The following is a 13,776-nucleotide window of genomic DNA, read 5'->3' on the forward strand; positions in this document are numbered from 1 at the left end:
ATTTAACTTTCATAAAACGTGAGCTGCATAAAAATCAAGTATTTAAGTCAGTTACATAATAATCTGTGAACTCTTATTACTACACAAATTATTTACTTGAAGAACTGCCATTGTTTCCTTTACACTTCACCCTGCTTTGGTCCTGAGGAGACGACTGATTTGTATTCCGCGTCTTTCCTCTCTTCCGTTCTACGCCATTCCTAAATGACACACAATTAAATGCTGCTTTAGGGCATTTAATGAACTGGTGCACAAAATGAAAGCATCTCCCTTCACACATCGTCATATTTTCCAGCGCAGCTAAGAGCGTTTCTGTTCATATGAGTTCATGATCATGATTCTTAAAAAGAGGCTGAGAGCTACTCTTCAGGACCTCAATGGTCTGTGGAGCTCATTACATCCTTTTGTTGGTCTTGATTGTGGGCAAAAGCTTTGACAGTGGCTGCCCGTCTTATCTGAACCTTGACTGTAGAGCGAGTTCACAACAAGTCTACTCAATTTTATGCTGAAAAGAATGAGTTGGACCATGTGCTTGGATCCCAAATGAAAAGAGAGCTCTTGAGCGCTCTTGACAGAAGAGTAATGGAGAGAGGTCATTGAAATTAGAAAGATGTAGAAGTAGAGAGGGCAGGATGTCATGATGCGTACATTCGTAACTTGGGTCCTGTTTCTTGCAGGTATAAAAGACAATACATTTTAGCTATAATATTTGTTAAATTATATTATTTATATTATTTGGACATACACTACCATTCAAGCATTTGGTGTTACTAAGATTTTTTTAAAGTCTCCTATGTCAACCTAGACTAACATAACTGTAATAGAGATTTCTTTTCCAATATAATTTACTTGTTTAATGGCAAAGCTGTGTTTTCATGATCCTCAGAAATCATTCTAATTTAATTTAATATACATCTTTTGTAACATTATGAATGTCTGTACTATATGAATGTCTTTTGAACAATTTAATGCATATTTGCTGAATAAAAGTATTATTTATTTTAAAAAAAAATCCTTACTGACCCCAAACTGAACAATTGTGTACATGCATCACAGAAAAATTTGATCATGTACATTATGAAAATGTTTATTCACAGTTGAACTTCCATCACATTTTTAAATCACTGAATTGTTTTGGAATGTTAGAGTTAAATGGTCATTTACTTTGTCTTGTTTCTCATTTTATGTATCTTACATATAACAACAACAACAACAAATCTGAAAATTACAATTTGATTGGAAATTAAAAATATTTTGTTCCGAAGTCAAATATTAGATTTTTGGATTTTTCATCTCATCTCATCGCTCTTAAAATAATAATTAATAGCCATACATTGGGACTTTTTAAAAAATGAAACAGTAAAAGGCTTGTATGTTGACTGTAAAGACTGTGATTGTGTGTGTAGTGATTGATCTGGCGTCTGGATAAAGCTTGTACCTGTCATCTCGGTTGGCAGGCTGCTGTCCCACGGCTCGGTGCTGGGGAAGATGGCTCTGCTTGGCTGAACTAGTGCCAGACGGAGGTCCACTGTGTTCTGAAAAATAAACAGCATTATCAGTGTGGCAGAAGCAGAGAGAGAGAGAGAGAGAGAGAGAGAGAGAGAGACACACACACACACACACACACACACACACACACACACACACACACACACACACACACACACACACACACACACACACACACACACACACACACACACACACACACACACACACACACACACACACACACACACACACACACACACACACACACACACACACACACACACAACTCCATCCCAAGTTTCAATTTTAATCCTCAAAGTCAAATGTTTTACCTAACTGTATGTTACAAAAAAAAAAAATACATATGCAATCTGCTGCGTCCTTTCATCAGCTCACTGTTCACCAAAATAATGAAGAGATAATATATTTTCCCCAAAAGCTTACCCTCCTCAGGCACCACCGTGAGGGTAACAGCATTTCCAGCTTCTTTGATGAGCTGCACAATGTCGTTATGAGACAGCTCAATAATTGACTGGCCATTCACAGCAGAGATGCGGTCACCCACTTTTAGCCGACCGCAGCGGTCTGTGGGACTGCCGTCTATGATGCGACCAATCTTATGTGGGATAACTGAGGACAGACAGAGATCAATGCTTATTTCATTTTTACGGCTTAGATATACTGACAGACACTGAGAAGTGCTTTCGATAACTCCAGAAACTGATACTTATAAATAAACCTGATTATTCTCAAAGATTTACAGATGTGTCACATGATCAGGAAAAACACCCTGCATTACACAGTACGTAAACTATGACATAAACATGCCAGGTTATATATGGTAATTCAAAGTGTATATAAAAGTACTTTTTCAATGTTAAAATTACGAAGCCCAGCATAAGACATGCAGGCGAAAATATACCCTTCAGTTTCAAACTACATTTTCAACTTTACAGCATAAATTTATGTATAAATCATATAAACCTTCACAGCATTTGTCCTTATTCAGAGCTAATGGTAACAGCCATTATATCCAAATAAGCATTTTTGTTACAGCTCTGGGTTTATTATTGTAATACTTTACAGTAAAGCTAGCTTTGATCATATTATTGTAACTGCATTGTACAGTAGATCACACTTTCAAGCAACAGAAGAAATATGTAGTGTAGATTTCAGGCACATTTTCAACAATGTTATGAGTCTGTAGTTGCACATCTAATGCAGCAGAACAATCTGTACTTTCTGAAGCTGACAGCAAAGTAGCAAAGAACTTGAAAATTAGGGTGGGGTGAGACAGGGAGACAGACAGAGACACACAAGGAGAGGAAACAAGCTTTGAAAATCATTTCTAACCTCCAGGCGGAGGCTTGTTTTTAGAGGTGAGGATGACGAATCCGAAGCCCTCGTTGTCCTTGCGCTGAAGAGTGATGTCGTAGGGCTGAGGGTGGCTGTGGCTGGACACCTCGATGAGGGGTGGTTTGGGAGAGCCGTTGACCAGCGCTGGAGCATGTGGGACCTGTGGTTGACCCCCATCATCTTCCTCTCTTTCTGCTCAAGCATATGCAATATTCAGAGTTTAAATGAACACAGACCGAGAGACGCATCTTTATGCACATGCTTTTTTGAGTGTTTGCTCATCTGTGATGCATCTATAGGACATTTTCTATCAGATGTCAAATAGATGTTCAATGTTTATGATTTAGATTGCAAGTAAAACTGACATCTATCTATCTATCTATCTATCTATCTATCTATCTATCTATCTATCTATCTATCTATCTATCTATCTATCTATGTATAAAATAGCTAAGTTACATAATTACAAATTAATTCGAAATTAAATAGAAATCAATTCTCTATATCACAATGGGATTGTTTATGTATAAGTGACGTGAGGATTATTTTTATTGTTTTTGCTGTTACTTAGTGTTTGGTCATTGGCAAGTAATTGTTTTAGATACTCAAAGCCAAATTTTGCTTTCCTAGAGCTAATTTTAGACTTTCACCTATTGTATTGTTTATTTAATAGTTTGCCTGATTCCATCTGGGTCTGATGATTCACTAAGAAACATATTTGGCAAAAATCTCTTCCAATGCTCAACATGAAGTAAAACAAACGAACAAAATCCCAGTGTGCTTTAACAAAACTGAAAGGGAACATTATGAAAGTATTGAAAAAACTGCTATGAGGCATAAAGCCAAATTTCATAATGGCTTCATAACTTAATTTTTTTTACCCAAATTACCCAGTGTGTGTTGTCTCATGGCGTCTTTCTTTTATGGTTACTCAGCGCACTGAGTCATTGTTTTGTTAAATAGTCTTCTGCTTTGACTGAAAACAGCGGTCATTAAATTTTGATTTTGTGGTTATTATTTTATAAATCAACTCGGTCCTTTAATCAGAACTAATGGAGCGAATTGCTCAGTTCGCACAGGGAGTGGATCTTTTTTCAGACATGGTTGGATATGACAAACCTCTGGAGGATTTCTACGGCTGTCAGAACATAAACACAAGCATGCAGTTATCACAATACATGGCAGCAGGGTACAAACCTGGAGAGGTGAGCTTTCTGCGCACGGTCAACATCACCTGCCCGTTGCGGGCGGCGTTGGTCATGAGCTCCAGAACTTGTTTGTGAGATTTGCCTTTGACAGGAACGCCATCAATACAGATGAGCTCATCTCCAGGTCGCAGACGCCCGTCCTTTTCTGCAGCGCCCAGAGGAACAATGGCACCAATGTACACCTAAAGATAGACGGCATGGTTGAAGGTCACATCATTTTCCATTGTGACAATATGGTAATGAAACACTACAAAGCATGTCAACGCTTACTGGCTGATCCGGTCCTTCTCCACCCAGCACTCTGAACCCAAATCCAGTCTCCTGGTTCCTCCTGATAAACACGTCCAGTTCTTTAGTGTTGATGGCTGAAAAAAAAAGCACAATTAGCTGTCAGCCATAAATACAACAGCTTAAACAGCAAATCTGTCTCACATGACCACTACTAACTCCAAAAAGTCAAGGCTGAACTCACGTTTGCTGTCTAGCAGGGCTTTAGACTTGAGGTAGAGCTCAGACGGGTCCAGTTTTGGGGAGCTGGAGCGGATGGCATGAGGAGGGAATGGAAGGGACTGGGGCCCAGGCTCAGCCGCACTGGGAGTTTCAGTACTGACAGAACTGGTGGCAATTTCCTGCTTCTGGGTACTGGGAATAGCTGGAGTGATCTAAATGAACAGAAGAAACATTACCAAATATTCATCAACAGTACAGCCCAAATACTATGCCAAACATGGACGTCTCTCAATACGAAAGGCATTGTTCACCCAAAAATGGTAATTCTGTCATCCTTTTACATCATTAGTTGACTGGAAGATCTGTTTAATCATGTACAAATCAAGCAGTAATTTCCTTCTTTTTAAAACGTGTCCTTATGACTCACAATGTTTATATCCACGTTGAACACAATGTAACAAAACCTGCTCTAAATCAGATAATCAACATTAGAGCCTGTATGAGAAACGCTCCTGAGGGCCCTGTTGACTCAGCAGTGATGTTTGCTGCAGAAACTTGTGTTTGCCTCAAAGTGATTAACCACATCCTGCTCTTAAAATAACATTATAGCGTTTGGCACTTGCTCCGTGAATAATGTATGACTGCACGAAACACGCTTCGCAGAAGAACCCAGAAAGAGGCAGATAAATAATTCATCCTGTTTCATCTTCATTACATCAAAATCCCCTAGTGTGTCTTAAATTAAATCCCAAACACTGAGTAATTAAAAGACATTTAGCTGAACTTACAGGTTTCAGAGACTTCACGGGAGAGGTCTGACCTGCAGGCACAAACAGATATAAAGAGGGAAATGAGAATGAGCAAGTACAGTTGAAGAGGTATGTTGCAAAACTATATAATTAGAACAATTTATTGCAGGAAAAATTTAATTCATCAGTTCATTTAGTACATTAAAAACCTTTAACAGTGAAGTGTGCCATTTTTTGCATCATTAACGACTCCAGATGAAATATGATTACTTCAAAAAGCTTTACAGCACACTTTTCCTCATCCGTTATTGGTCAGATAAACAGTTAGCCCCACCCCAAACTCATGGCATTGGTTGAGCTAAAGCTGTTGTCAGAAACAAACAAAACAGAAACCAGCTCTTAAATGGTTTTCTGTACGCATTTTACAAGCTGGAGAAAGTATTTTAGAATTAAAAGTTTTTGTATTTTCTGTTGCACTCTTCACCTTAAATACCAATATCAAGAGCCTTGCTAAATATATTAATCAAGTCAAGTTCCAAAGTACCGTTCTTTTTTAGCAAAGAACACAAAAAGCAACACAATTGTTCAACACCGATAAGAAGAAATATTTCAGCAGATTTCTGAGGGATCATGTGACCCTGAAGACTGGAGTAATGACGCTGAAAACTCAGCCTTGCCATCACTAGAATAAAAAAATATTTTAAAACATTAAAACAGTTATTTTAAATTGAAATAAGATTTCACATAAATTACTGCATTTTGGTTAAACCATTGCAGTCTTGGTGAGCATCAGATCTTTTAAAAAAAAAAAAAAAAAAAAAAATCTTACGTACTCCAAAATTTTGCATGGTTGTGCAGAGGAACCGAAACCAAACAAAAAACCTTATGAAAATGCAAAATGTTTTAATCCTGAAGCTGGGGTTCAGTCTAGCTTATATTAATAGAGTGCAAAACCTTAAAAAAAAATCTAAAGTGGCCACTAAGGGGCAGTGTACTCTACAATGCATTTACTTACTGGAGAAATAATTGAGAAGACATAATATACACACAATGCAGAGCATGATGATCCGTGGCAGGTGTGTGTGTGTGTGTGTGTGTGTGTGTGTGTGTGTGCGCAATATGAAAAGCCTGCACGTTAACTGTGAATATTAACAAGACCTAGCTGTCTTAAAAATTCAATAATTACTATATATAACATCAACATCTGCGGTACATTTTGGTTGGTGGAGATTTTTAGCATATAATCATGTTTGTGTAAATCAGAGAAGAAAAGCTTGCTTATGAAACACTTGACCTTTTGCAGCCAAAATCTGAATGGCTGCGCTGTGACAGCCGAAACTTGAAAGCGAGTAAGTGAACACAGAACCTGATATTTTCACTTGGGCTCCAGACAAACCACAGACTTGATTAAATATAGATCTGTGTGTGTAGCTGCTCTGCGCCCGCTGCTGTGCATGCAAATACAGGATTCAGTTCAATTAAACCTGTTGGGGGGTTTTCTCTATGAGCTCAGGAGAACTGGTTTAACAGCTGTCTCATGTATAAACTATTAATAAAGTGTCCACAAACCGCAGCAGCACAAACTGAAATTGAAGAGACTTTGTAATCAAATGAGGAGTATATGGAATAACATCACTTTATTTTGATTACTTCGCAAATGAAGTCTAATCACCCCAGTAACCTGCTGTACTGAGATTGTGCAATCCATTTTCAGTGTTACTGTGTGTAAGTGTGAACGCTTTTTCCTTCAGGCGTTAACAGTATTAGTGATCTACAATGATCAGTCTCACTAAAATGTGAGGATCTCTCACTCTCAAGCACAACCGTCTATCTCTTTCAGCTCTCATCCTCCCTGTTATGTCTCTCGCTCTATTCTTCTTCACACATCTTCAGCTTGCATAAATCATTTTAATCCAAACTTTATCTCCGAGTTTGCCTTCTCTATTTCTTTAAAGGAATAGTTCACCAAAAATGAAAACTCTGTCATCATCATTTACTCAGGCTGTTGTCATTCAAAACCTGACTTACTTTCTTGTGTGGAACACAACATTTTCAAAACTAGAGGGAATTAAACAAATTTGACTTTCAACATTTGACCCCCTTTGACTGTATGAAAAACACTGGAAATTATGAAAAAAATATTTACTAAAGTATCCCTTTAACTGTCACTATAGCCAGATGAGGCCTGCAACGGGGTGTCGTCAAAAATAATTAGGAGGTAACTGGACCCCAGGTCACACTGTTTCCATCACTCACCTCCTCTGAGCACCAGCACATTGACCTCGCTGCCCATGGGCTGGTCTTTGAGGATGTCCACCACCTGCGCATGGGTGAGAGTTTGAACATTCTGTCTGTTAATTTCCTTTATCACATCCCCCTTCAGCAGACCTCGGCACCACTGCGCGTCCAGAATCATCTTCACCTTCTGGCCCAGTGGACAGTCTGCGATGGCGAAGCCGAATCCACTTGGCCCCTTTACCAAAGGCACGCTGACCAGCTCAGGCTGCAGCAGGGTGGTGTCTCCCGCCTCTGGGTAGCGTCCGTTGGGCATTGCTGCAGCAGGATGTCTACCATCGGTGGTCATGTAATGGAGGTCCTGCATGGAAGGGGTCCCGTCTGAATGAATGGGTTGTCCGTCAATTCCCGGCACAGCAGATATTATGTCGCCTGTGCCCTCTTCACTGGAATTAGTGTCCTCTGGCAGTGGGTATCCGCGACACAGGACCATATCCACATATTGGTTTACAGGAATGGACTGGAACATCTGGACAACATCTGCATGGGTCTTGCCCAGCACACATGTACCATTTATGTCCACTATAACATCACCTAAATAAGAGACAAAGAATACATATTGAATGAAGCAGTTTTTCTAAAATCCAAACCCTACCTAGACAGCATGTTTAGGCACCAAAGGCAATCCTGTTTAGGCAATTCTGGTGCAAAAGATGTTCCATACAGAATAGAGAACATTTATTTGGTCCTAACAAATTGTTCCACCTAATTAAAATCCACTACTAACCAATATTTGTTTATAATACACGTTTTGTGTTGTAAGCATAGCAACATGTTAAGTATCAATTCAGTGGTAATCATTAGTCGGTAACAATTTATTATAGGGACCAATTCTCATTATTAACAAGTTGATTATTAGCATGCCTATTATTAACATATTGGCTGTTTATTAGTAGTTATAAAGCACATATTCTGTATGGCCATATTTTACATCCCTTATCCTGCCCAATACATAACAACTACCTTACTGACTATTAATAAGCAGCATTTAAGCACAGTTTATTGAGGCAAAAGTCATAGTTAATGGTTTGTTAATAGCGAGAACTGGACCTTAAAATAAGGTCAAGTTTCTCATGCACTCCATGACAAGGAAGCCTGTTCTAAACAGTTGGAGAACTTGTTATGGCCAAAATGGCCAAAGGCAACACTGAATTTATCCTTCATACATAAGGCACTACAAGAATGCAATGTGAAAAGCTCAGTGAAAACTACATTAAATAATATGCAACATTTATTTATTTTACTATCAATTATACTCTATTATAGTACTTGTTAATATTATAAAAAAACTTTTCTTTTCTTTTTATACTTTCAGATATGACTGGAATTTTAGTTTATTTCAGTTTATTTCTGCTTATTAAAATACTGATTATCAACATGCTACCATTAGATGCAAATATTGTTCCAAACAGTAAAACACTTATTTCCGGGCAACATTATGTATCCACACTTCCTGAATACACTGCATCAATTTCAGTAAACATCATATTTTTTTTCAGTACTGAACAGTATAAAAAAAAACAAAAAAGTAATTAAAGCACAATTACATTTAATATCTGTGGCTATGCAATTAAAGTCATGCACTTTATATGAAGATCACTGATTGTTTGGGATGTGAATGACCATTATAATTGCTGTCTTTTAAATGAGTCACTACTAATAAGATTTAATTGTAGTAAGCATAGTGTCTGTACTGTGTATGAAGACAACAGGCAGCAAGGCAAACTCACTAGGATCTGGAACATAGCCACTGTGTCAATTTGAGCACAAACACAAATCCAACCATTGTGTTTTACACTGTTCATTCTGGTTCCAGCAATGACAGCTGTATTGGCTCCGTCTGTTCTGTTCACGGGGGAGTGTGTATGAGTATAATATGCAGTGATAAAAAGGTAGTGCCTAAGTAACCAGTACTCCAGCTAAAGTCAATAATCTGCTCAGTTGGTGCAGTCTATCTAATGGCAAGTTTGTCTATTGATCAATGCAGAGGATGTCTGGGAATTCCTGCATCCTTTTCTACTCCTTTCTACTCCTGACCAATCAATGGCATCCTTCCAGGTTCACTTCACTTCTTGAAAGTGAGTGTTCTGCCTGAAACATCCCACTGCTTATATAGTTATATTGGCATAAAGCACACAATCTGTCAACATCAGTGTTTCATTCAGATGACCAGGAGCTCACAAGTAACTTGGCCAGGTCTACTGCTAGCCATGAGGATTTAAGGGTGAGTTTAGACATTCGGTTAACAAAACAAGAAAAATATTTCTCACTGACCCCCAGATAAATAGTGCACCTAAAACAACAAGCATTGACACAAATCATCACCAACCGGTTTGCCTGACTTTAGGCAACTTTTACGCACGATAAAGTCCAAAAGTCTGGGGTCAGTAAGACTTTTTTAAAAGAAAAAAGAAAATACTTTTAATCAGCGAGGATGCATTAAATTAATCAAAAGTTACAGTAAAGACATTTATAATATTACAAAAAGAGTTCCATTTCAAATAAATTATAGTGTGACCTTATCATCATCTATTATTATAGTTTCAAAATTTTCCATTAATCCAACCTCCATAAAAATTAAACAAACTGCTATTGGCTGCTTTGCATGTCAATAAGATAGTCTCTTCCTATCTAACTGGGCTATTCTTGGCCAGAATAAGCTTAAATGAGGACCAAACTTTATGCTGCAATTTGAAAGTATGAACATAAGTAAATCCACAAATAAAACAAACTTAAAATGGATTAATGTTTTGCCAGGTCAAAAAGAGGCTCATAAACAGCCTCTATGGCTTTTTTGATATAGCTTGTTGACCGAACATAAGAATTTGCATAAAGAAATTGGATGCAGATGAATCTACCCCTTAGCATGCCTTTCTTTGAGCCAGCTGAAGCATGTTTATTGCGCTGCACTTGAATCCAGAATTAAATGTATATTTCGGTTAAACTGTTTTACAATTCTATGTACAGACTGATGTCTTCAGGGAGTTAAAGTACACAGGCAGTTATTTCTTCACATTGTAACCGAGGGTGGTGAGTGTTAGTGTAAGCGCTGCAATTATAGCCAAAAGCAACTCTGCAGGAAATCCAGCTCCTCTGATGCTCACCCACTGATTCTGATTTATTTTATCACTATCTATGCGATCCCGCTGTGGGCACTTTCACAGGATTATTTACTTGGAATCTAGTACCCTGGCAATGGTCCAAGAAATAGACATGGCATCTATCAGTGCATCCCATATGGTACCATTCGAGACTGCAGTGATGATCCAGGGTGTTAATGTGCATAACCATACTTAGATCAAATTAATTACCTAATGGCTTATCAACATTCATAAAATAAGCAACAAGTTGCCTCAGAACTTAAAGAACAGGAGCCAAGCGGATTTACCCGAAGCGATTTTGTTATCGTGTGCAGCAGGTCCATCTCTCAGGACGTTCTTCACTTGAAGGAATTCATCTGGTCTGTCTCCACCGATGATGGTGAAACCAAAGCCCTGAGGGCTCTTCTTCAGAGATGTGTGCAGGATAGCACCCTGCAGCTGAGATGGGTCCCGTGTGAACACCCTTAAACCAGCTTCATCTAAAAGAAGAGAGATAGAAGGAATATGTCACTTGTTTAGCACAGCTTGTTTACTAGGCAAGACAAAGTGCATGTACTTCTAAATGAGCTGTTTGTATAGAAAGGTTCAGTTTGTCGAAATTAATGAAGTTCCCTTTTCAAGTCAGCATGAAACAGAAGTCGCGATTCTTCCCTATTATGACGTATATGCAGTTAAATGAGGATGTCCCGTCCTCATACAGGTAAACACGCCACCAGAGAAGAGATTTCATTGCAAGGGAATGGGGGAGTTACTTTAATCAGAGATTGTAAGGGCATATGAATAAAAAAAAGTGCACACATAAATCATTTATAACAAACACTGCAATATTCCATAAAAAACAAGAATTTTTCTTTAATTTGAACTGTTCCTGCAGTGCCTCTTACTGTATTGAAATCATCACAAAAACAGGCTGCACAGAGTAAAGCTGCACAGAGAGAACTAGAGGAAAGAAGGGAGGTCTGGATTCCATTAGTCATTCATATTGAATAATGCAACGGAGAGAGCAATAAAGAGAGTGAAGGATACATTACTAAATGAGTGAATGATAGTGGGATTGTTCTGTATATATATCCACATACACTTCCAATTAATTAATGCAGTCCATTCATTACACTCTTCTCAATTACTCCTAAAACATTTACCCTCACAGCAGCACATTCATAAGAGTGTTCTGGTTAAGAACTCCTAATTAATAACCACTAAGAAAATGCTCAAGCAACATTTGGCGATCTTTTCATCTGATAAAATGTCCTCGGATGAGCTGATAATGATCCCCTTTTTTCTTAAACCAATTTATGGGGTCAGTGAGCACATGCAAATTTGTCAAGTATAAATTATGTTGCCATGGTGACCCTTCCAAGATGAACTACTATAAATAAACTTTAAACACTGACATAAACATGCTTTTTAAGAATGCTCCAAAACGAGAAGGAATTTAAGCTACTCTGATGATTATTTTGTAATCATTTTTATGACAGATAGCATCATGCATTAATAGACTAAATGATATTACTTTACTGCTTATTCTTGGATGGTCAATTTATTGTGTCAACAATCACAGGGATTTTATAGGGAGATCTGAGTTTATATTTTTTATGTAAATTGTAAAATATGTCTCATACCATGTATAAAGTGAGATGAACAATAACATTCAAAAGTTTATGTTTTTGAAAGAAGTGTCTTACGCTTACTAAGGCTTATATCAAACAAAAATACAGTAAAATAGTAATATTGTGAAATATTATTACAATTCAAAATAGCTGTTTCTATTTGAATATATATATATATATATATATATATATATATATATATATATATATATATATATATATATATATATATATATATATATATATATGTATATATATATATATATATATATTTTTTTTTTTATGTGATGTCAATGCTGAATTTACAGCAGCCATTAGTCCATTCTTTAGTGTCACATGATCCTTCAGAAATAATTGTGATATGCTTATTTGCTTCTCAAGAAACATTTCTTATTATTATTATTATCAGTGTTGAAACCCACTGGAACAGAAAGTTCCAAAGTTCAAAATAACAGCATTTATTTTTAATTAAACATATTTTGTAACATTATGTCTTTACTGTCACTTTTGATCAATTAATGCATCCTTGCTTTATAAAAGTATTAATATCTTTTAAAACAAATAAAACAAACAAAAGACTTACTGACCCCAAACTTTTGAATGGTAGTTTATAAAAGAATAACTAACAAAAACCATAAATGAAATAATGCACAATATTGAGTATCAAGCTCTATTTAACCAGTGATGATGCTTTCAATTTCTTGAGTAATATTGGACATTTCCTCAGCTCTGTTATCATTTACTCCAATTCATGTCATTCCAAATGATGGCAGCTTTCATTTTTATGTGAACTAACCCTTTAAGATGAAGGTATTCAACACTGACTCTGAATCAGCTCTAAACAGTGGATCGTACACTAATTACAGTCATTTCTTACCCACCAGCGGTTAATTTTTTTCCCTGTCTCATTTGAGAGTGCCAGCAGCATCAGATGAGGCCACATCAATCTCATTAGGAGAGCAGGGATGGATATCTCACCATGTGTGGTGGGAATTGGATTTGCATAACAGCCACATTGATGAGCTGGACTGGCCCTATAAAACGGATTATGTTGATTATAATAACCATGGCACACATTTGAACTGTGAGCCACAAGTGTGTGTGAATTGGTTGTTGGACACAGGTACACACAAACCCATCCTTGCATATTAGATTCATCACTCTCTATTCTCCTGTACTTCTGTTTTCACATTCAGCTGGTGAGGAAATTGTTTAATGAGGTTTAATGTTTATGTTCACTTTATCACACTTCTCATGCATTAAAGGCCACTGTGTCTCTTAGGGCGAGCAGATTATGAAATGTCGGAGTGTAATTAAAGGTGTAGTATAAGCCCTGCATACATACATGTGTGGCTGTTTAGTAGAAAATGACCTGAAGAAGTCACAAGCAGCAAGAGCTAAACTTGTTTTGTATTTGTCTAAATGAATAAAACAAATGAAATTTTGTCAATACTATTTTAATTGTTTGTAGAACTGTATATAGTTATGGCTATAGTTTCTGATTATGCTCTGAAAG

The 13,776-nt window shown here is 37.2% G+C and overlaps 1 protein-coding gene across 1 annotated transcript in view; it reads right to left on the reverse strand.

Moving 5' to 3' along the window:
• The window catches only part of LOC132129028 (membrane-associated guanylate kinase, WW and PDZ domain-containing protein 3-like), a 131,423-nt gene that overhangs the window by 6,908 nt on the left and 110,739 nt on the right, over nt 1-13,776 (reverse strand). Inside the window, exons 9-18 of the mRNA XM_059540442.1 lie at nt 10,938-11,129; nt 7,511-8,083; nt 5,294-5,325; nt 4,528-4,717; nt 4,326-4,420; nt 4,045-4,237; nt 2,845-3,039; nt 1,936-2,121; nt 1,439-1,535; nt 131-200 (exon numbers count right to left, since the gene is read on the reverse strand). Of these exons, the coding sequence (XP_059396425.1) occupies nt 131-200; nt 1,439-1,535; nt 1,936-2,121; nt 2,845-3,039; nt 4,045-4,237; nt 4,326-4,420; nt 4,528-4,717; nt 5,294-5,325; nt 7,511-8,083; nt 10,938-11,129 (1,823 nt within the window). The remainder of the gene's footprint in view (nt 1-130; nt 201-1,438; nt 1,536-1,935; nt 2,122-2,844; nt 3,040-4,044; nt 4,238-4,325; nt 4,421-4,527; nt 4,718-5,293; nt 5,326-7,510; nt 8,084-10,937; nt 11,130-13,776) is intronic.

Source organism: Carassius carassius, chromosome 46, assembly GCF_963082965.1.
Source record: "Carassius carassius chromosome 46, fCarCar2.1, whole genome shotgun sequence".
Classification (NCBI taxonomy): domain Eukaryota; kingdom Metazoa; phylum Chordata; class Actinopteri; order Cypriniformes; family Cyprinidae; genus Carassius; species Carassius carassius.